Here is a 21,561-nt window from a genome sequence, read left to right on the forward strand (position 1 = left end):
GATCACAGGGCTATTAAGTAGCAGTAATGAGACAGAAACTCTTATTATCCTTATTTTACAAGGTTGAATAACTTAACTCAAGGTCAGTTTCTGGGAAGTGGTGGAACTGAGGTTTGAACCAAGTTCAAACTTGTAACCTCTATACTATATGGGCTCTCCTTGAGGGCCTACTATGTGCTGGGTTAGGAAAGGGACAGAGAAGAGACCCAGTTGCTGCTGTCAGGGAGGGATGGGGGAAAGGGTGCCTTCCTCACTGGTTTGGGGAGGAGTGCATGCAGAATGGGAAGTTAAAGAGCTCTATAAATTGGACTGGGGTGGGAAAGAGACGTAGGAGTTTACAGGAGAGTGGTAGGGGTGGGAGGCACTAGGAGCACTTCTGAGGGGCCCAGCTGGACTGAAACCTACAGCTGGGGGCGGGGATGTAACTGGAAGAGGAAGCAGCTGTGCAAAGGGGATTTTATAATGAAAGAAATGGGAATCAATTAATATATTTTGATTTTAAAAGGTAATTTTCAAATTCATTCAGGTGTAATAAGACCCAGAACCTAGTGTATGCAACTAATGATTCTGTATTTTATGTAAACAAATGATTAGGAAGTGTGTGTATTTTAGGGACAAAGGCAAATATGGGGAACATCTAGGTGAAGATATATGTAATCTGGAACAAAACTGAGCTGGGTTGCAGTTGTCTCAAATAAATGTGTACCTTCTTTTATTCCGCTTTAACCTGGGTTGGGATTAAACACACTGACTGTGTCCCAGAGGGCTCTGTGCACTCTGAGGTCCGGGGCTGCTGTCTGACCTCTCTCTAGACCCCAGGAGTTATCCTGCTTCCACAGCAGGAAGGATGTGCAGATGGGGCAACGGCAGAAGGCCCTGTGCCTTCCAAATTGCCAGGACCAGGAGCCTGGGAGGGACCTGATGGAGCTCTTGGTCCAACTTGCCAGCCCCCATGTCTCCCATTGAACGTCACCCCCAGCCCTGCTCTGTCTTTGGCTTCCTTCCTGGAATCACACTGAACACGCAGAAAAGGAAGAACGCTTCCCAGGCAGCTCTGTGAGGGGAGAGAGCTTGGCCTGTGGCTCTAGGCTGCTGTGTGACCCGGGGCAAGATCCTTAACCTCTCTGTCCTGCCCCTCCCCAATAAATGGGGATAGCAATATAGACTTGCCTCCTTGACTGGATTTGGTAAGGGGTAGATGAAGTAACAGAGTAAAGTTTGCTTTGTAAACTGTAGAGCACTACAGCACAAAGCTGGCATACTTGCCCAGGGGTCTTAGCCCAGAGAAAGTCCAGTGGCATCCAAAAGACAGACTTCCCTGCGGACGCCTGCTCTGGGCCACTGGGCCACGGGGTCCGCCCCCCCCTCCCCCCCCCCCGAAGGACACTCTGGCCCAGGGCCACTCGGGGTGCGCGAAGCTGAGTCCAAGCACTGTCTCCGGCTTGCTCCGCCCTGGGGCGGGGGCTGCGGAATCCGGCGGCTATAAAGCGGCGGGCGGGGAGCAGACAGGGGCGCCCTCTGAGCTGCGCCCTGGCCGGGACCATGCGCGAGGGCTTGGGTGCAGCGTGCGAGGCAGCCCGGCCCCGGCTCTGTGGGCTCCTCCGCAGGATCCTGCGGCCGCAGCCCGCCTGCGGCTCCCGCCGAGCCAGGTACTGCCGCCCGGCAGGGTCCGCCCTGGGAGGGAGGTGGGCGGCTCCGCGCGGGGAACGAGCTCCCACCCGACGTGGCACTGACCCTCTCTGAGCCTCGGCTTTCCATGAGAATTTGAGGCTTGTAATATTCGCTCTGCAGGATTCCGATGAGGATTTACTTAAAGTGTTTTCCTCCGTTAGAAGCCTAAGAGGCTGCAGTTCTGTAGCCATGAAGACCCAGAGAGGCCCCGCATGCTTCCGTGAGCCACGTCTGTAAGGTCCAGAGTAGGAATTGTGGGTGTTTCAGCACTTGGGAGTTTTCTAGGTTTTTTTCAGCACTGGGGCTGCTATATACCCTTTAGGACAGTTATGAGAGCAAAAGGGTTCCTGTTCTACAAATCAGATCCATTTTCCAGGGCCCCTCCCTGACCCTTGGTGCGCGGAGAGGTGGGCAGTGGGGAGGCGTGGGAAAGGCCCCAGCTCAGCCCCCAAACGAGCCACAGACTGCAGCTCTAGGTCAGTCTAACATCCCTGGTCCTGGGTCTAAGCAAGTGCCACACTCCAGCCCTCCTTTTGCTGGCAGGTCCTTAAGGGTCTTCCTTTCCCACAAAGGACCAAGCAGGACCAAGCACAACTGTGGGTTCAGCCAAATTGCACTGAGTGCCTGCGTGGGCAATGCAATAATTTGTCAATAAGTACCCAGAACTTTAATATGCTCCTCTGGCTTCTGGCCACTCCATCTCCCAACTGCTGGCCTAAAGAAATCTGCTGAGGGAGAAAGGGGATTGTGCATAGCTTTGTTTATTCATTTAAAAATTTTTAAAAAGTTTCCCAATAATGAAAGGAATTCATGGTCACTGTAAAAAGTTGGAAAATACAGAGAAGTATAAAGAAAAATATAAATCGTCCATACTCTTATCACTTAATGCTAGTCACTATTAACACTCACCTATGTTTTTCTATGCTTTTACACATACACACACACACAGCATCAGACTATGTACACAGTTTGGGGCATTGTTTATAATGGTGGAGAAACTGGGCACAACCTACATATTACTTTTTCCAATAATTAGAGCAATACACGCTCATATGTCTTATTCCAACATCAGAGATGTGTACCAAGTGGAACATGAGAGTCCCTTGGAAGACCCTAATCTCCTTCCCCTCTGATGTGCGTGCACACACATACACACTCCAGAAAATGCTGCGAAGAACACGGAACACAACACGCTTTCCCACTAATGTGCCCCTGCAGTGTGATCCACCTCAGAAGGGGGCATGTGTGGCTTTTGGAGGGGTGCTCACGAGTATGCAGCCGGAAGAGTTACGTTCTCTGTAGCATCGGCCAGGAGAGCGAACCTGAAATCCCAAACCAGAAGCAATGGTTGCTGAATGATTTCAGACTGCTAGGGCTTTTTCCAATGGACAAGCTAAATTCTTTACTCTGCTGTTTTAAAATAAATGTAGCCAATATATATTTTAAAAGAGTTCTTACCTTCCAGAGGTATTATGGAGAGATTTATGGATGCCCGGGCATCTCAGACTTGCTGTAGGCTGACGATGGGGGCTGGAAGAGTGGAGCTGAGACAGGACTGGCCATGGGTTGATAATTATTGATTGGGTGAAGGGTCCACAGGGGTTTATTACTCTATGATCTCTACTGTGTATGTTTAACATTTTTCATAATAAGAATTTAGAATAAATAAATAAACCAGGACAAATCAAGTGTTTTAAATAAAAAAGCTTAAGTCCTCCAGAATGAGTGGGCAGTGGGCAGCACTGCTGGCCTGGGGGAAGCCGTCCGCTGCCCACCTGCATGTGTACAGGGCTTCTGTGGGTCATCCCTGGGCCACCAGCTTTGGTTCAGCTCCTTTCGTGTCTTTTTGGCTTTGAGGAGAGAATGCAGGAGAAGGAGGGAGGAGGGAGGGCAGTGGTGGCGAGGAGATTGGGTCTGACTGACCACTTCCCCTGCCACATACACTCACTGTCCTTGTTTGGAAACCATGAGCAAATCACTCCCACTCTCTGGACCTCAGTTCCCTCATCCATCAAGTGAAGGCTGGCAGAGGGGACTCCAAGACCCCTCTCTACCCTCAGATACTCAATCTCATGAGAGTTGTTTCCTTTCACAGTCCAGTAACACAGGATGACCCCAAATGTCACAGCCTCAGCAAGCATCGGAATGAGTCCCCCCAGCCCTTCATGGGGACAGTACAGGTCAGTGAGTCACACGGGTGTAGGAAGCCCCTTCTTCCCTGGCCCAGGCAGATGCAGGCTCAGCAGCCTGGTGGAAGCTGGGGTCTGGGCAGTGAGTGGAGACTCACGGGACACAGGCAGGGATGAGGAAGGGCTTTGGCAGGGCAGGATGATTTAGGGTGATCAGGAGTGCTGGCCCCCAAGGTGCACTGGCATCTGGATGACTTGCCCGTGTGAGCTAGTGGGCCTGGGTGAGAGGAGACCATTCATGGAGTCAGACTCAGCAGCTGAGCCTTCGGTGCCAGCCCCTGGCCTCTGTCCCACTGGCTCCATCTTCCCTAAGCACTTTGGACCTCAGTGTTCCAGAGAGATGGGCAGAGAAAGGGGGGAGGGAACTGGGAGAGAAGGTGGCTTACAGTTTTTTAAATGCCTCTGTGGTCCATTCTTCATCATCCTGATTTCTGTCCTTGGAGGCACTGGCTGTGACACCGCAGTGACAGTATTCTCCTTTGCATCTAGTCTCCCCTATTGTTGCAATTCCTCTGAAGGAGCATTTGGCAGGGTCTTAGGTGAGGAGAGAAGCCTGGCCAGTGGCCCGGGCACCTGGAGCTCTTAGCAGGCACTGGCCCAGGTGGCCAGGCTGCTGGGAAAGGAGGAGGACCATGGACCGACACCACGGCCTGTGTACCCACCCAGTCTCCCCACCTCACCCAAAGCCAAAGCAGGGGCCAGGGGCCAGGGAGAGACCCATGGGGTCCTGGAGTAGGAGGCATTTGGAAATCCCTGTCTTCTTCTCCTTCTTAGAAGTCTCCAGAATCCCTGGTCAAGCTGGATGCACCCCCATCGGCCTGCCCACAGCACGTGAGGATCAAAAACTGGGGCAGTGGGATGATCTTCCAAGATACACTTCACCACAAGGCCAAAGGGGTGAGGCGTCTGGGGCTTCAGGGAGAACCACCTCTGTGCCAAGTCAGGGAAGCCATTAGGGCCCTTAGAGGATCAAACAGATGTGCCCCTGGCCAAAGCCAGTGGTCATCACTTGGGTAAAGGGTGCTGGGAACAGAGACTCGTGCTCCTCATAAATCACAGTAGGATGTAAACGATCGCGACTTCCCGTGAAACCCCCTCATGGATAATGAATAATCCAGAGGTGAGAGAAATGGTTACAGGAACAAATTAATTCTTCTCAAGAGAGACACAGATTTCAGCATAGTATCAGGGAGAGTTTTCTAACAGACCTGTCAAAGCTGAACTGAAGTACATCAAGGGGTAGTGAGCTCACTGTCATGAGAAGGATTCAAGTGCTATTTGGTAGGGATATTAGAGAGGGGTTCAAACATCCAGTGAGCAGTTGTCCTAAGTGTCCTTTAGGGCTCCTTCCTATATTCTGTGTTTCTCATTCTAACTTTAGAATGCATTCTGTCTAAGTGGGAAAGAATGGAACATTTCAACACCATGAAAACAGAATGATTTCCCACACCTTCCAGAAATCACCACAGTTAACATTTGGGTGTACTTCCTTCTGGTACTTTTTTTGTGCCATCCTCTAAATTTGGGATTTGTACCCTCTCATTTCAATTAATTCTGGCTGAACTCCAATAATGTGTTCCCAGGAGCCACATCAGCCTCTTTAAATGAAAAGGTAGTCGAGATGTTTCCAGGGATAGAACCGTTGACTTTGCTCTGCATGGCTGGGAATGGGACCAAGAGGCTGAGCCCAAGCAAGGGGTAGCACCCCCAGCTCACACCCCCTGGGGTCCAGCCAGTAGAGGAAAAGAGACCTTGGTGGGGAGAAAGCCTGGTGAACCCCAAGGAGGAGGTGCCACAAAGGGTGCAGAGGGGTGGTAGGGAGCTGGAGCAGCCAGAGTGGAAGGAGGGGCCCAGGAGAGCTAGTCCTGAAAAGGATGGCCATTAAAACTGCCACCTCACCACCTGCCTCTCTCTTCTCAGGATCTCGCTTGCAAGTCCAAGTGTTGCTTGGGAGCCATCATGAACTCCAAAAGTTTGACCAGAGGACCCAGGGACAAGCCTCCCTCCGCAGATGAGCTTCTACCTCAAGCTATCGAATTTGTCAACCAGTATTACTGCTCCTTCAAAGAGTAAGGCTCGCTTCTAGCAGGAACTGCTGCCTCCCCCTTCCTGGGGGCTCTCCTGTCTCCAGCCATTCCCCTCTGACCCCAGGTCGCCTATCTCCCCAGATGTGCAGTGAAAATTAAAGCATAGTTTCCTAAGGAAAAAAGATCCCGGGGTAGGTTTTCACAATCGTAAGACAAAGAGGCAGAGCAATAGTGGTTAAAAGTGTGGGTCACGAATGTAACTGAGTTTGAATCCTGGCTCTCCCAGCAAGCAGTCCTATATTCTTGGGAAATCTGTTTCCTTTCTCTGTGCCTCAGCTTCCTCATCTGTAAAAGGTGGGGGGTGATGATAGAATCTTGCTCATACGATTGTTGTGAAGATTCAATACATTTAGAGCAGTGTCCTGGCACAAAGTCACCTTGACTATGACTTGATATGCACCCTTTTATTATTAAATATTTGCAATAGATAGGACCCTTGGGACCACCTAGGCAAGCTCTTCTCCTACAGGTGTGAACAAGGGAGCCCAGTGACACACCTGGGGTCACCCAGTCGCAGCTAGAATTCAGGCCACCCAACTTGGAGAAGGCAGGCTGTACTCTTTGCACTGAACTTTGTGGGGTTCTACATTCCTGGGCTTCATTAATTATATGACTTTTAATGTAGCCCCCCCCCTTTTTTGTAATCAAAGGTTCTGTTTTAGTTCAAATGCAACTTATGTTCCCCAATTAATTACTTATAGGACTATGTAGTTTGCACTTTTAAATGAATTTTCTGCTTCCCAGATGTCTTCTTACAAGAACGCTTGACCCTTTGTAGAGAGTCTGGTTCTCTTCACAGTGTTTTCAAGGCCTCTGGGGGTCTTTTGTAATTTTCAGCTTCCAGTGAATTCAGTGGCTCAGCATAAAGATCTCCCATTTTCTTTCTTCATGTCTGTAACACTCCTCCTTGCTAGAAGAAATCCTGAAATGACATCTGTTCCCTCTCTGAGATTTGCTCTACCCTTGACCTGTCTGGATGAGTATTTCTTCTTTATATCTTTGTTGGACTTCCATGCAGCTTGATTTTCTGGAACTTCTGGTTGTCTCTAGTTTTGAGGTAGTTGTATTCCTTCTTAGTTGTGGAGGGAGACCCAACGTGTCTGTCTAGGCCTCCATCTTGGCCGGAAATTAATGTAGGCTCCTCTAAAAACTTTACAATAATAATGCACAAAGGGACTAAGACAGAATGGCCAAGGGCACGGATTTGGTGTTTTGTGGGCTGGGAGGGGACTGTGGCTTTCATGGTGCCGCCCTGCTCCCTTGGGGCTCCACTGCATGAAGGGAGCCATGGAAGTGCACCCAGGGCCCCCACGGCAGAAAGAGCAGTTCTCGGTGATACCGCATCCCCTCTCCTATGACCCTACAATGTCTGAGCTGGGAGGGTCCTTGAGTCTATGAAACGGGCCCTTATCTCCCAGGGCCAGTGATCCTCACCCCTCGCTGTGCCATTGAGTCACCTGAGGACTTTGCAAAATACTGATGTCGGGGTCCTCTGGGCCAACAGTGTTGGGACCCCGGGAAGCGGAGAGGCAGCAGACACCCATGTTCTTTACAAGCTCCCCAGACAATTCTAATGTGCGCACCGACTAGAGCCCCGTTCACAGCAGGGCATTGCCTGCTGTGTGCTGTGAGCCCAGAACCTCTGCAGAAGTGCTTTGTGATGGGGAGGCTCAGGATCCCTGGGCTTTCAGCTACGTTGTTGACCAGTGAGCCTTTCAGGGGGCGGGAATTGTTTCCACAGGCTTCCTTGGGCCACTGGATTGATGCCAACATTTACTGAGCATGAAGTATATTCTGGGCCCTGCATGAGGGCCTTCTAAGGATGCTCACCACGACTCCATGGGATTGGCACCATTATCATCCTCCCCATTTCTCAGACATGGAAACTGAAGCCATGGAGATGTGACTACTTAAAATGTGACTACATTCTAAAGTCCCAGGGCTAGGATTTGAGTCCCAAAAGCTTGATGCTAGAGCCCCTTTGCTTTTAACCTCAGTGTTCTAGTGTTCAGCTCTTTGACCTTGAAGGTTCTGACTCTGTGCTAGACCTGGGAGGTGCGGCTGGTGTTTGGAAGGCAGCTGGGTGGGTGTTAGCCTGGGGAGCCTCCAGGGCTGCTCCTGGGGGCTGTTGAAACCCATTGGCTTCTCAGTGAGGGAGGAGTCATTCTTACAGTCCCAAGTCCATACCTGACACCCCAAGAGGACCTGGGAAGCATGAGAGACCACTGGCAGTCCATCTCCACAACTGCACCAGGAGCCAGGGCAAAAACAGCTGGGCCGTTCGGGTCAGCCTTTCCCGAAGGAAAGATTGCATGGCTAGAAATTATAACGTGTTGACTGTTCTGTTCAAATCCAGTTCGCCGATGCCAAAAGCCACTCTCTTTTTTCAGAACTAATTGGCATCATAGCATTTTTAGTGCCTCAGAAATGTGACTACATGAAAACAGTGGCAAAATACAAAATTCTAAAGGAACTGGGTAAAAATGTGAAAAAGAATCTTTCCTCATGTTGTCACATGGTAACGCTACCAAGTATGCTCTGGTGATTGCTGGTATTTTCCTGTGTGGATGCAGTGAGGGAGTGTGGCGAGGAGCTTTGTTTGGGGGAGAAAGGGCTTCCCGTGGTGGGGCAAACTCAACCTTCACCCAGTAGGTCCTTCAGCCAGGAGTATCCTTGAAGATAAGCCGTGTCAAGTGTTTTGTCTTGGGGCTTTTCTCTTTAATCCAGGAACAGTTGTCGAGACACTCTTCATCCACAAAAGAGCCATTTTGTTCTGAGTTGTCCAATTTCCTTAATCAGGAGTTCCTTCCTTAAATAGTTCTGTTTGTTGCCATTTCAAACATCTTGGGTACTGATTGGAAATCTCAAGGTTGTTGTGTGTGTGTGCGCGCGCGCGCGTGTTTCAGAGCCTTTCTGACCGAATGCCTCCTCCCTGGGGAATATTTCTGAAGGCTGGGAGGGGAGGGGAGAACCCAGTGTAGAAACATCTTCTGGGATTGCTGGCTGAGGGGTGCAGAGGTTGGGAAACAGCACCAGGATGTTGGGCCTTGCTGGGGCCCAGCAGGCTGAGCCCTGGGAGCTGGGCCCTGTCCGGGCCTGACTGGGAAAGCGTGGGAAGGCCCTCAACATCTCTGGGCTTGCTGTCTTCCCTACGGTGGAAAGTGGAAGGTTAAGAGCCTGGGCTTGGCATCGGGGAAACCTGAATCTGAGTCCTGACTGCTCTTTATCACACTTACGTTCTATGCGGTTACTTAGCCTCTTAGAGCCTTGATACACTGGAATATAAAGTAGACACAAAAATGCCTCCCTTGTAGACCCAGTGAGACCTCGAGAGGGAGGGACTTCACCCCAGTACCTGGGAGATGCTGTGGGAGGGACTGGCTGGTCCCTGAACCATGGGACAGTGGACAGCTGTTCCCCGGGACGAGGCAGGACGTGACTGTGGCTTGATGAATGCCCCTCCGGGTCTGGCACGTGCCTGGGGAATGCACGCACTCACTCATGCTCGCCAGGCTGAGATGTACACCATAGAGAAAAAGCGCCTGGAAACAAGGGTGCCGGCGGGATTCAGACCAGCTACGTAACTTGCAGGACCCAGTATAAACATCAACATGTGGACTCCCTGTTCAAAAGTGATTATGAATTTCAAGACAGTGACAGCAGAGCATGAAACCAAGCGCGAGACCCTTCTAAGCTCAGGGCCCGTGAGGCTGACCCATGATGTTGACCCTGGAGGGGACGGTCTCCATGACAGACATCTTGCCCTCCTGGTGTCCTGGTTCAGTTCCTGAATTAATCCCCGTTTAAGGCCATCTCATTGTTGATCTTCCTGATGTCTTCCTGTCCTCCAGGGCAAAAATAGAGGAACATCTGGCCAGGGTGGAAGCTGTAACAAAGGAGATAGAAACAACAGGAACCTACCAGCTGACGGGGGATGAGCTCATCTACGCCACCAAGCAGGCCTGGCGCAATGCCCCGCGCTGCATCGGGAGGATCCAATGGTCCAACCTGCAGGTGGCCTTCCTTAGCCCTTAGCGGGAGAGGAAGTTGGGGACGGGAGGAGGCAGTGGGAGCGGCATGCAGGCCCTGGGAAGATGCGCCCGAACAGCCAAGCAGAGCTGTGCCCAGGGCTCCCAGACTGAGACCAGGGACTCTGGTTCTCTCTTCATATTCCTGAGCCTGAGATGGGACCCTAAGAGAAGTCTAGAATCCGATATCAGTCCCAGGATTTCTAGCTGACCTTTCTCTCTTATGTTAAAAAATTTGGGAGACTAAATGCCAACATCAAACCAAATGACCTTGTTATTATGGTTGAAGCCCTGGTGCCACAAGAGAGGTTGTTTTCCTAGCTTGTTGGATTCTTGGCTCTTAGGAAACATTTTCTTTATCTTAGCTTCCTGGGACAGCTTTACATTGGGGATCAGCTATTGCGGGGTAATCGGGAAAGCACTGGGACATAGAAATCGATGCACAATGGCAGCGAAAGCAGCTCCGGCCGTAACAAAACGTGTGGAGGCCTGGTGTGCAGGGGACTCGTGCTGTAAAGAAACTAGGCTGAGCTGTGAGGGTCCTCATTCTTGGTGCTTGGAATCAGGCTTTCCTGGGATTTGGGTTTTGATAGGGCCTTCCAAGTGGAGTTGCGTGGGGTCCCCGAGGAGAGCAGGAGAAAGGGTGGGCAGGGCAGCTCTGAGGCAGGAGCTGTAGGTGCAGAGGAGAACGCACTTCTCCGCTGGGTTGTTCGACAGTGGGGGTTGTGGACACACCCTCGGTCCCTTGGGACTGAGCTTCTGCTCATCGCCGAGGCCTGTGTCCTCACAGTCCTTGATGTCGTGGGCTGGGGGTGCTGTGTGCAGGTCTTCGACGCCCGGAGCTGTTCCACTGCCCAGGAAATGTTCGAGCACCTCTGCAGACACCTGCGCTACGCCTCCAACAATGGCAACATCAGGTGGGGCACCTTTCCCGAGGCTGTGACTGGGGTCCACCGTCCTCCAGAATCAGCCAAAAGATACAAGTGGGCTGGGGGGTGGGGGGGTGGCATTTCTAGCTCCAGGAGAAACTGGGGAGGAGACCTGCGACTGAGGCTACGAGAGCTTACCGCGCCCCACGCCCACCCACCCCCGCCTGCAGCCTATTTCCTAGGTTTGCTTCTGACTTGGAGCCATTTGGAGGGGATGGGGGGTCTTTAAGAGGCAGGATTAGGGCTCTGATTTTTAGAGGAGATGAGAGGCTAGTTTTGCAGCACATGGCTCCAGGGTGCTGTTTTTCTTCGAGGTGGGTGCACCACTGCTCATCAGTGCCCATCTCTACCTTACTTCCCCTGCCCTCAGCCCGAGAGGTCCAGGCTGATGGGACTGAACAGCTCGTTCAGTCGATCATTCATCTATTCTTCTGTTCAGCAAATACTCAGTGACCGACTAATGGCCATCCAACAAAGGGCGAGGCACGGGGGTGGGCTGGGGTGGCAGGGATGCTGAGGTGATTGAGACCCTAAGACACTGTTCCAACTGCTGTCAATCCATGCATGTACTAACTACCTCCACTGCAAGGGGAGAACTAGGACCTGCCCTGTGACCTGAGCCATCTAATCTCCCGGAGCCCTGGCCCTCTCACCTGAGAGTGGGGGCAGGGCTTCCCTCCTTGAAGAGGATGGGACATTAGCAGCCAGGGCTGCATAGGCTGTTCTGGGGACATGTGGCCTCATGGGGACAGGCTGAGGCTCTTCCCTCAGCATGAATGAATGGATGGATGCATGGATGGATGAAAGAATGAATGAATGGACAGATGGATGGGTGGATGAATGGATGAGTGAATGAAGGGACAGATGAATGAAGGGGAGAAATACGGAGCAGCAGGGGGAAGGGGTGGGGCAGCTAATCCTGCCTGAGAATGGGGCGGGCTTCCTAGAGGGGCCAGTCCCAGTGCTGGAGGGAGAAGAGGGAGGGAGAGGGCATATCAGGGAGCAGGGCAGGTTGCACAGAGGCCAGGAAGAGCTTGGCATATTGGGGAGCTGTGGGAGTTGGGTTCAGTTAGCTTGGGTGCAGAGGCCTGGGGAGTGGGAAGACAGAAAAGGAAGGGGAGCCAATGGAGGATGGCTGGGGACCTCCACCCAAGCCGGGTGGTAAACAGCACTGTCTGGTCTTGGGGAAGGTCGGCCATCACGGTGTTCCCCCAGCGGAGCGATGGCAAGCGTGACTTCCGGGTCTGGAACTCTCAGCTCATCCGATACGCCGGCTACCAGATGCCTGATGGCACCATCAGAGGGGACCCTGCCTGCGTGGAGTTCACCCAGGTAGCAGCCCCAGCCTTGGTGTTGACACAGTGGAGCCTGCAGGGGTCAAGGCGCCTGGGTCTGCAGACTCACCAGGCCTGTCTTGTCCCCAGCTGTGCATCAGCTTGGGCTGGAAACCCAAGTACGGCCGCTTCGATGTGGTGCCTCTGGTCCTGCAGGCCGATGGCCGTGACCCTGAGCTCTTTGAGATCCCACCTGACCTTGTGCTTGAGGTGCCTATGGAACATCCCAAGTAAGCAGGCTGAGGGTTCTGGGGGCGTGAGTTAACGTGCATGTCCCCCTCCTTTCCCGAGTGAGACCTCAACCCTCAGGCCCCTCCTTGCATCACCCCCAAAGCCCAGGCAGCAGCATGTGCCCAAAAGGGCTGGCTTTTAAGGCCCCCACCTTGTCATGAGTGAAGGAATGAGTGAATGAATGAGTGAACGAATGCATAATTAATGAAGGACACTTAGTGCACCCATTCGCCCCTCCAGGTGGGATGAACTTAGAGACCAACACTTGGGAAGGAGTTATCTTGGGTGATTCTTGTCCTGAGCTTCTTTGGGGGGGTGAGGGTAGGCTGAAGTGAAGGCCCCCGGTGCCACCGGCTCTGTCTCCCTGCCAGGTACGAGTGGTTCCGGGAGCTGGAGCTGAAGTGGTATGCCCTGCCCGCGGTGTCCAACATGCTGCTTGAGGTGGGTGGCCTCGAGTTCCCAGGGTGCCCCTTCAACGGCTGGTACATGGGCACAGAGATCGGGGTCCGAGACTTCTGTGACGCCCAGCGCTACAACATCCTGGAGGTAATAAGGGCCGTGAGCCGCGCCAGCCGGGGGTGCGGGCCTGTGGCTTGGTGCCAAGGACTGATGCACCCCATTCTCTGCCTCTACAGGAGGTGGGCCGAAGGATGGGCCTGGAAACGCACAAGTTGGCCTCACTCTGGAAAGACCAGGCTGTCATTGAGATCAATGTTGCTGTGCTCCACAGTTTCCAGGTATGTCTGGTGTTCTGCGGGTCTGAAGCCTTTCTGGGAAGAGGGTTGTCCGGGCCAGCGGCATATGCCATGCTTGGTCGTCCCCCTACAGCATGCTCTTGTGTTCATGCATCACACAAACACTGAACGGCCAGTCTGTGCCACACACTGTGCTAGGTGCCGGGGATACAGAGGCAGATAAGCCCTCTCGCTAACTCTGCATCTTCTGGCATAACTTGTGTGCTTCTAGCAATAGGCAACTACTTTCCTCCCAAGACTGGTCAGTCCCTGCGATCAAGCACCGAATCCTATCCTCTCAATTTCTCAAGGACTTGAATCCTGACCACCCCCCCGCCCCCTTATCATCAGTATCTCCTTCTCCACTGGACCATTCCCATCCATAGCAATCGGCTGTAATGATTCCCATTGCAAAGAAATAAATGGTTAGCTAATCCACTAACTCCCCCAGTGACCACTTGTTTTCTGCTCCCCTTTACAGCAAAGCCAAGGACATGTCCTCATCCCCCAGCCACTCCAGCCAGGCCTTTGTCCACTCTCCCAGTCACACTGAAATTCTTCTGTTTTTCAAACTCACCAATATAGTTCCCACCTCAGGGCCTTTGCGCTTGCTTTTCCTTCTGCCTAGAATATTCATCCCACAATCATCCTATGGCCAGCCCCTTCCCTTCATCCAGGTCCCAACTGTCACCTCCTCAGAGCAGCCCTCCCTGACTATGCCCTATAAAATGGCACCCTCACCCCACTGCTGCCCTCTCTCTCTCTTATTCCTTTAACTCTGTCTTTATTTTTCTTCACAATACGTATTAGCTCCCAACAATATATAGTACACCCACTCCTTTCTTTCTTGGTTGCGTTGTCACCCCCACTAGAATGCAAGCTCCACAGGGCAGGGTCTTGTCTCTCTTATTCGCTGCTCTACCTCTAGAGTCCAGAAAAGTGTCTGGCACATGGTAGATTCTAAAAAATGTACTGAATGAATGAATGAGAGCCCACATCCACGTGAGCCCTGGTGCTCCTGTTTCCCTGTACTGAGCGACAGTGTCCACCCCTTGGACCCACACACAGCAGCTGGGTTCCTGTGTGGGACTGAGCCCACTGGACCATCTGCTGTTCTTACTCGTGTAAACACACCCCTTTCTTTTGGGAAGGAGAGATGGGTATGTGAAGAGATTACTTTAGAAGTTGGGACCATCTCCACGAAGCTGGCAGGTGTCCTGGAGGCCAGACCATTGGGCAGAGGGTCATTCATTCATTCAGCAGTTTTACTGAACATTTTCCTTGTGCCGGGCACTAGGCTGGGCCAAGGTTGTGAGTGGTGAACAAAACAGACAAAAGTTCTGTCCTTGCGCAGTATAGTGGCTGACACTAAACAATCACCCAGTAAATATTTACGATCACACACTTCCCCAGGGCTGGTCACCTCAAACACAGGTCAAGCTTGTGTTTGATTGGGGGTGGGGGGTGGCTCTGAGATAGAACAGGAAGAGCCCCCCCCCCGGGGTTGGTCCTGCTCCGGAAGGCCCCACTGGCTGTGGACCACACATCCTGACTCCTGGGGGCTCCCAGCATCAGCCCTGACACTGGCAGGATGTGACTATGTCCCCAAAATCCCCCGATCCTTCTCTGTCTCTTAACCATTGCTGACCATGTCCCACCACTATTTTTGAGTCTCCAGGACTTCCTTGTCACCCTCCTTCATGGTAAGACTTGCTCTGTTTCCTACTCTGTAGGACAGAGGTAATCATAGTACCTCCCTCAATAGGTCACTGGAAGAATGAAATGAAATGTATGCAAAACATTTAGCCGAACTGCCTGGCCCATAGTGAACACTTAATAAACACTCGCTTTGTTGTTGTTATTATTCATTATTGTTGCCATTTTTATCACAACGATCATCATCAGCTCCTGAGCTTAAAACTGGCCTGGCGCCCAGGAGTTGCTGTATATGTGTGTATACCTTTTAGAAGGTGGGACTGCACCTCCTGGGGACTTCACCAGCTGGCTCCTCTCCTCCCCTCGGCCTTGGCTCCTGCTGTGTCCTCCTCCAGGAATGCCTGTCTCTGGCCTAACTTGTACCCTCACCTCCTCTTCAAAGCTGTCCCTGAAAAGCCCCCATCCCTCCCCCAGGCCGCTGTCTGAGCCAAGCCTTCTCCTCTGCCCACCAGCAGCGCCTGCACCTGTAGCTTCTATCAGACTGTGTGAAACAGCTGGCTTCCCTCTGCCTCCCCCCACCCCTGCCAGTTAGAATATAATCTGATGCAGAGAAGGGGCCCAGTCTTTCATTTCTCTAATGCCAGTGCCTTATGCAATGCCTGGCAGACAGAAATAATAACAGCAGCTAACATTTATTGAGCGTGTCCTATGCTTTACCTGTAATAACTTACTGCATCCTTTCAATGACCTCATGATGTAGGAACTGTTACCATCCCCACTTTACAGGTAGGGAAACTGAGCCCTAGTGAGGTTCAGGAACTAATTACTTAAGTTTACGTGGCTCATAAGAGGCCAAGGTTTGAACCATTACATTAAACAAATATCTCCTGATTGAATAAGTTGCCTCTAACGTTGAGGGGTGTGGCTGCCCTTGTTGGGTCACTCTGGGAAGACTCAGACCCCCTGGCTTTTAACTTTAGGATTGTGGTCACTGTCTTCCATACACTTCCCTGTTCTTCCGAGGGGTCTTGTTCCTTCTTGGCCAAGAGGGCCACATCCTTGGGGAAGTGACTCCTGGAACTCTCTACCAACAAAACACACTGTGGCTTGATTTATCAGCATCCAGAGAGAGGCATTTGTTGGGAATTTGGGGAGACTTATGGGCATGGCTTAAGAAGCTGGACACTGTCCCCAGGGGGCCAACAGGAGGCACCATCTGATCTGTGGGCTGGCCATGGTGGTATAGATATTTTTGGCTCTCTCAGAGGCTCTGAAAGTGACTTCCATTTGGGTATTTGTCTTGAGCAGTGAGGAGGGGGCCAGGGGGAGTTGCTGTCCCATTTTACAGATTTCCAGGCCTTCTCGTGGTTTATCTGGGGGCCCTGAAGTTAAAAGACCGTTCTCCTGATTCCCCCATCCCTTGCCTCAACTCCCCTTCTTGCCTCCCTCTGATTTAGAAGCAGAATGTGACCATCATGGACCACCACTCAGCAGCAGAGTCCTTCATGAAGTACATGCAGAATGAGTACCGGTCCCGAGGGGGTTGCCCTGCCGACTGGATTTGGCTGGTCCCCCCCATTTCTGGAAGCATCACCCCGGTGTTCCACCAGGAGATGTTAAACTACATTCTGTCCCCTTTCTACTACTACCAGGTAACAGAGGGGGCTTCCTCTCCTCTTTGTCTTGGGAGCTCAGGGTAGAGATAGTGTGTGTGTCTGCATGTGCACTCGCATATGTACACGTGCATGCATGTGTGTACTTGTGCATTTGTGTGTAACTGTGTGCATGTGTATGTTCACCTGTGCAGGACATATGGAGAAGGATCAGGGACATAGACATATATTTAATGCTTTTTAGACTTCACTCAAGGATGTTTATTTCCACAGAGCATGGGACTGAAGGAAATAACTTTTATTGTACCTCTGGTGGCCCGTTGCTCTGACAGGGTTTAAGCTCCTGAGGGCAGCCACCATGGCCCCTGCCTCCATGGGAGGGCTCTAAACAGTCACATGGCATCATCGTGCAGAGCTTGGCTCCCACGTCAGGCACACCCTAGGGGGTGCCATTTTACTCATCTCAGTCCAGATTTTCCCATCTCTAAAGGGATTGGCCTTAATTTCATAGTAGGAGGCTGTAAGGTTCCCATGAGCTGGTATATGCAACAGCTCGGCCCAGTGCCCAACAGAGGGCACTCAGTAACCATTATGTACCGAAACAAGTTCATTGTTTTTGTCAAAAAGGATTTTGATTAGATTTGGGACGAACTTCCTTACTCTAAAGGTAATCAATAGGGTGATGTATTGCCCCAGATAGTTTGTACCTGTGTTCATAGCACTTCTGTTTGCTTTTAAAGGTGCCTATAAATTACTTAGTCTTCTTGGTGATGAGATACTAAAAATGAGAGAGAAGCGGGGCCTCTCCCTTCCAGGGGGACCCTAATGACCATAAAACCAGCTGACCACCTGGTACTTGCAGGCTCTGTGCTGGACCCTGGAGCTGCCGCTCTGAGGGACACAGACAGGCACGGCCCTCCCTGTGGGGCTCTCAGGGAGGCAGGGTGTGGGGACAGGGCCTGCTTCCCCAACAACGCATGAAGTGCACGAAGGGTCTTCCATCTCTGCAGCATCCCCCAGCCCAGGCTGAGCCCGGCCTGCCTTGCGCTCACATCTGCCCTCTTTCCTGAAGGTGGAGGCCTGGAAAACCCACGTCTGGCAGGATGAGAAGCGGAGACCCCGGAGAAGAGAGATTCGATTCCCAGTCTTGGTGAAGTAAGTGGGAGAGCCCAGGTTGACATCTTCCTTCTAGTCAGCCTGCCCTCCTAGGCCTTGAAGGGCAGGGAATGTGGAGAAAAGATGATATCAGTGGAGTTTGGCTCCCAGAGGCCCCCACACCAGTTCCAAGGTCCACCTGCTGCCATTGCCCCAGCCTCCTCTCTCCTCCGTCTTCCCGAAGGGGCTGAGCAGCAGGTTGAGTGGGTGAGGGAAGAAGAAGGACGGGAGTCATGTTGCATACATAGCTGGTGGGAAACATGGGTTCTTTTAACTCAACCTGCCCCCCTTTAAACACTGCCCCTTTGTCTGTTGGTCCCCACAGAGCCGTGCTCTTCGCCTCTATGCTGATGCGCAAGACCAAGGCGTCCCGAGTCAGAGCCACGATCCTCTTTGCGACGGAGACAGGAAGAGCAGAGACGCTGGCCCAGGACCTCGGCGCCTTGTTCAGCTGTGCCTTCAACCCCAAGGTACCCGCCGCGGCTGGACGCCTGCTGTTTTCTCTGCCTGTGCTCTGGGAGACCTGCAAAAAGTTCACATGGTTGCTCCTGGGCCGCTCAGAGCCTTGGATGTGCTGCCATTTGTGGTAAATCGGTGATAGGAGAAGAGACGTGTGTCCCAGGCTTCCCAAACGGACACAGTAAATACGTTTTTCAGTGTTCCAGGGAACGCAGGTTGAGAAACATGTCCCTAATGAATCTAAGTCTCCATATACATGAGCTGCTCTAGACAAATTTAATTCCCATTTTCTGAACACCTTCCACACGGGGTGCTTGGTAAACATGCAGGGGGCAAAGGATGAGTAAAATGCAGACAAATAAAACAGACCCCAAGGGTGAGTCAGTTACTGCATCAGGACCACATTTTATTCTTCATCCCTGGAGGCCTGCCGAGTCAGGCAGACCCAGGAGGATAGGCAGCAGTGACCCTGTGTTAGTATCAGGCAAAGTATTTAGGTCCCTGCGGGGCAAAAGGAGTTGTCACTTTTGTAACCCGCCCATCCCATTTTTATGGAAAATATGTCCACACACTCAGAATCCAAGATAGCCATGGGGGTGGCGAAAGTGTTTTGATCTCGGATGTGCAGTATTTCGGGGGCAAACCCTCCAGGGCTTGCTGACTGGGGGGTTTGAGGTGGGAGACTTCAGGACATGAGTTCAAGGAGGTGCACTTCGCAGGGATTTGTTAAGCACTCACCGTCCCTGTGCCACGCCTGTGCTGGGGGTGGGCAGCATCGGGTCAGGGTGATGAAAGGGACTAACGGCTGGGTTGGGGGAGGGCGGTGCATGGTGTCTGGGGAGGGAGCAGAGGGCCCCAGCCTGGGACCCGAGGGATAATGTCCGCCCTTGGTGCCGTGCAGGTTCTCTGCATGGACCAGTACAGGCTGAGCAGCCTGGAGGAGGAGCAGCTGCTGCTGGTGGTGACCAGCACGTTTGGGAACGGAGGCTCCCCCGGCAACGGAGAGGTGGGTGGCCCAGGTCCCAGTGTCTGGGGGGCGGCGGGGCCTAAGAGGACCAAGGAAAGGATCTAGGGGATCAGCCCTTCCTAAGGAGGACATTTGGGAGTGCGTGCTCAGCTCGCTCTGGGTTGCCCTAACGTCAGCCATTTGCTTGTGTCCTTCATAACTATCACTGGGTGCCTGTGCCATCTTCCCTGTGACACACTTAGACATACTCAGTATAGCCGGTCAAGTGACCTGGCTTTCACAATGCAGCAATTCGGGTTTAAAGGAAATTCTATATCCGTCTCCCAATGGAAAGCCAGCAAAAAGTCAATCCAATGAAAAACACACAAAGCTACCGAATTTTAGCTAGAAACTGTTACTTAACCGTGGCTGGCTTAGTTTTTTGTTTTTTGTTTTAAAGACCAGTAAGCAACAATTAGAGAGGTGTTAAGGCTCCATTAATGCTTATCTGAGACTTTCTTCCTGGTGTTTAGAAGAACAAAATTAATTAATTAATTAACAAAAAAAAATTACAGAAAAAAGAATACTTTCTTACCATGAGATTTGACACTATATCTGCTAGGTCATATACCACCTAAAATTATCTTGAGTTCCTAGGAAATCGGGATTATTTTAGAAAATATGGCAACACTTGTTGCTCTCACCAGGTTCCAAACAAGAAGAGGGGCTCACTCATACCCCATTAGGAAACCCTCCTGAAATGCCCTGCTGGAAGGCAGGCCCCTCTCTACTAGGTTGGGTTGGAGGTTGGGCTGTCCTGGGCCCCCTACTGAGTGTCAAGGCCACATGAGTGGCTAAGGCTGAATTTGCCCCTGAGCCCCAGCCAGGTACACATAAACCAGTTTGAATTTGTGGGTCCTGAATCTTCTCCAGCCAGATGAGGCCAGTTCTTAACTGGGCCACTGGAAGAAAAGAAAAAGCAGTACTTTTATGAATCTTGTCCTGAGAACTTTGTGGTTCTTTCTTTCTAGAAACTGAAGAAATCCCTCTTCATGCTGAAAGGGCTCACCAACAAGTTCAGGTAAGGCTGTTCCACACCACCACTTGTCCGAGTCCTGCCCTATGGGCCCAGAGTCTGGAAATGGATGTACATAAGGGGGTCTTCTTTGGGATGTCCAGGCACAGAGAGAGTCTGTCCTCAGCATGTGTCCAGGATCAAGCCAGGGAATTCAAGTCCCCCTTACAGGTCTGCAGGCCAAACATAGGGGTGTTCTTCAGAGTTGGAGACAAGGCTCGGGAGCCAGGGAGGACCAGAAGGGAGCATACACTGTTGAGCCCTGGGTCCGGCTGGGGCGGGAGTGTCTGAGGCTGGCCTTATGGGCTGTGGGTATGGCTGGGTGCTGTGTGCATGGGCTGGCTCATGCCAGTCTCTATGCGTGTCCTCCTCGGGCAGGTATGCTGTGTTTGGCCTCGGTTCCAGCATGTACCCTCAGTTCTGCGCCTTTGCTCATGATGTCGACCAGAAGTTGTGCCACTTGGGAGCATCTCAGCTCACCCCGACCGGGGAAGGGGATGAGCTCAGTGGGCAGGAAGAGGCATTCCGCAGCTGGGCAGTGCAAACTTTTAAGGTCAGTTCCTGGCTGGAGCTGCCCCCACAGCATGAACAGGGTACTGTGGGGCATTCGTGCCCAGGACATCTGTGCTGGGCATCTGGGTGGCGTGACCCCTGCCTGGTCCTGCAGGCCTGAGGGCTCAGGCCACTGCTGCTCTCCTTAGCCACCCAGGAGAGCTCCACTGTAACATGTGTCCCCAGGCAGGAGAAGAGGCTTGGACACCTCCCTGCCTTCTGGGAGCCTTAGTTTAAGATCTTTCCCCCTCTGACTATCCAACCCTTCTCTTGACAGCCTATTTCAAGTCTCCCAGCCACAGAGAGCTTGGGGGCAGGGACCACACCGTTGCGTTCTTTGAACCTATGTCAATAGGTCTTTGTTGCCCAAGTTTGACTCCTCTGATTTAGTGAACTCCTCATTTAAGCGAAGCGTTTTGCCCAGGTGTGCCTAAGAGCACTGGCTGCAGTCAGGGCTGGCATGATTTTCAAGCCCAGGCCTCCTCCAATGACTCCACATCAGCAAATGGGAGCAATCAAACCTACCTCACGGTGTCGGTGCTTGAATAAAATGAGATACTGTCAATATTAATATTCATCATAATAATAATAGCTAGCATGGGCCACACCCTGGCACTTCCTTGTGTCTTCACTGCAGCCCAATCAGTTAAGTGTGCTTAGTAACTTAACAAAGCACTTAGCTTGTTGCAAGGACCTAAATAATGGGAGCCCCAATGGGGGCGATGCTGCTCATTAACACTGCTTCGCTCTGTCTCCCTCCAGGCAGCCTGTGAGACGTTCAACGTCCAAGACAAAGACCGCATTCAGATCCCCAAGCTCTACACCACCAGTGTGACCTGGGACCCGCGCCACTGCAGGCTTGTGCAGGACCCGCAGCCTTTGGACCTCAACAAAGGTACCAG

At 52.0% G+C, this 21,561-nt stretch overlaps 1 protein-coding gene across 1 annotated transcript in view; it reads left to right on the forward strand.

Moving 5' to 3' along the window:
• Nucleotides 1–1,522: 1,522 nt before the first annotated feature.
• The window catches only part of NOS2 (nitric oxide synthase 2), a 30,789-nt gene continuing 10,750 nt past the window's right edge, over nt 1,523–21,561 (forward strand). The window contains exons 1-17 of the mRNA XM_090291275.1: nt 1,523–1,649; nt 3,767–3,851; nt 4,635–4,757; nt 5,781–5,929; nt 9,799–9,961; nt 10,801–10,892; nt 12,095–12,236; nt 12,329–12,468; nt 12,841–13,015; nt 13,105–13,206; nt 16,317–16,511; nt 17,545–17,627; nt 17,953–18,097; nt 18,988–19,092; nt 20,064–20,113; nt 20,486–20,660; nt 21,422–21,554. Coding sequence (XP_090147401.1) covers nt 1,543–1,649; nt 3,767–3,851; nt 4,635–4,757; nt 5,781–5,929; nt 9,799–9,961; nt 10,801–10,892; nt 12,095–12,236; nt 12,329–12,468; nt 12,841–13,015; nt 13,105–13,206; nt 16,317–16,511; nt 17,545–17,627; nt 17,953–18,097; nt 18,988–19,092; nt 20,064–20,113; nt 20,486–20,660; nt 21,422–21,554 — 2,164 coding nt within the window. The 5' untranslated portion in view covers nt 1,523–1,542. The remainder of the gene's footprint in view (nt 1,650–3,766; nt 3,852–4,634; nt 4,758–5,780; nt 5,930–9,798; nt 9,962–10,800; nt 10,893–12,094; nt 12,237–12,328; nt 12,469–12,840; nt 13,016–13,104; nt 13,207–16,316; nt 16,512–17,544; nt 17,628–17,952; nt 18,098–18,987; nt 19,093–20,063; nt 20,114–20,485; nt 20,661–21,421; nt 21,555–21,561) is intronic.

Source organism: Furipterus horrens, unplaced genomic scaffold, assembly GCF_987537825.1.
Source record: "Furipterus horrens unplaced genomic scaffold, mFurHor1.1.pri manual_scaffold_11, whole genome shotgun sequence".
Classification (NCBI taxonomy): domain Eukaryota; kingdom Metazoa; phylum Chordata; class Mammalia; order Chiroptera; family Furipteridae; genus Furipterus; species Furipterus horrens.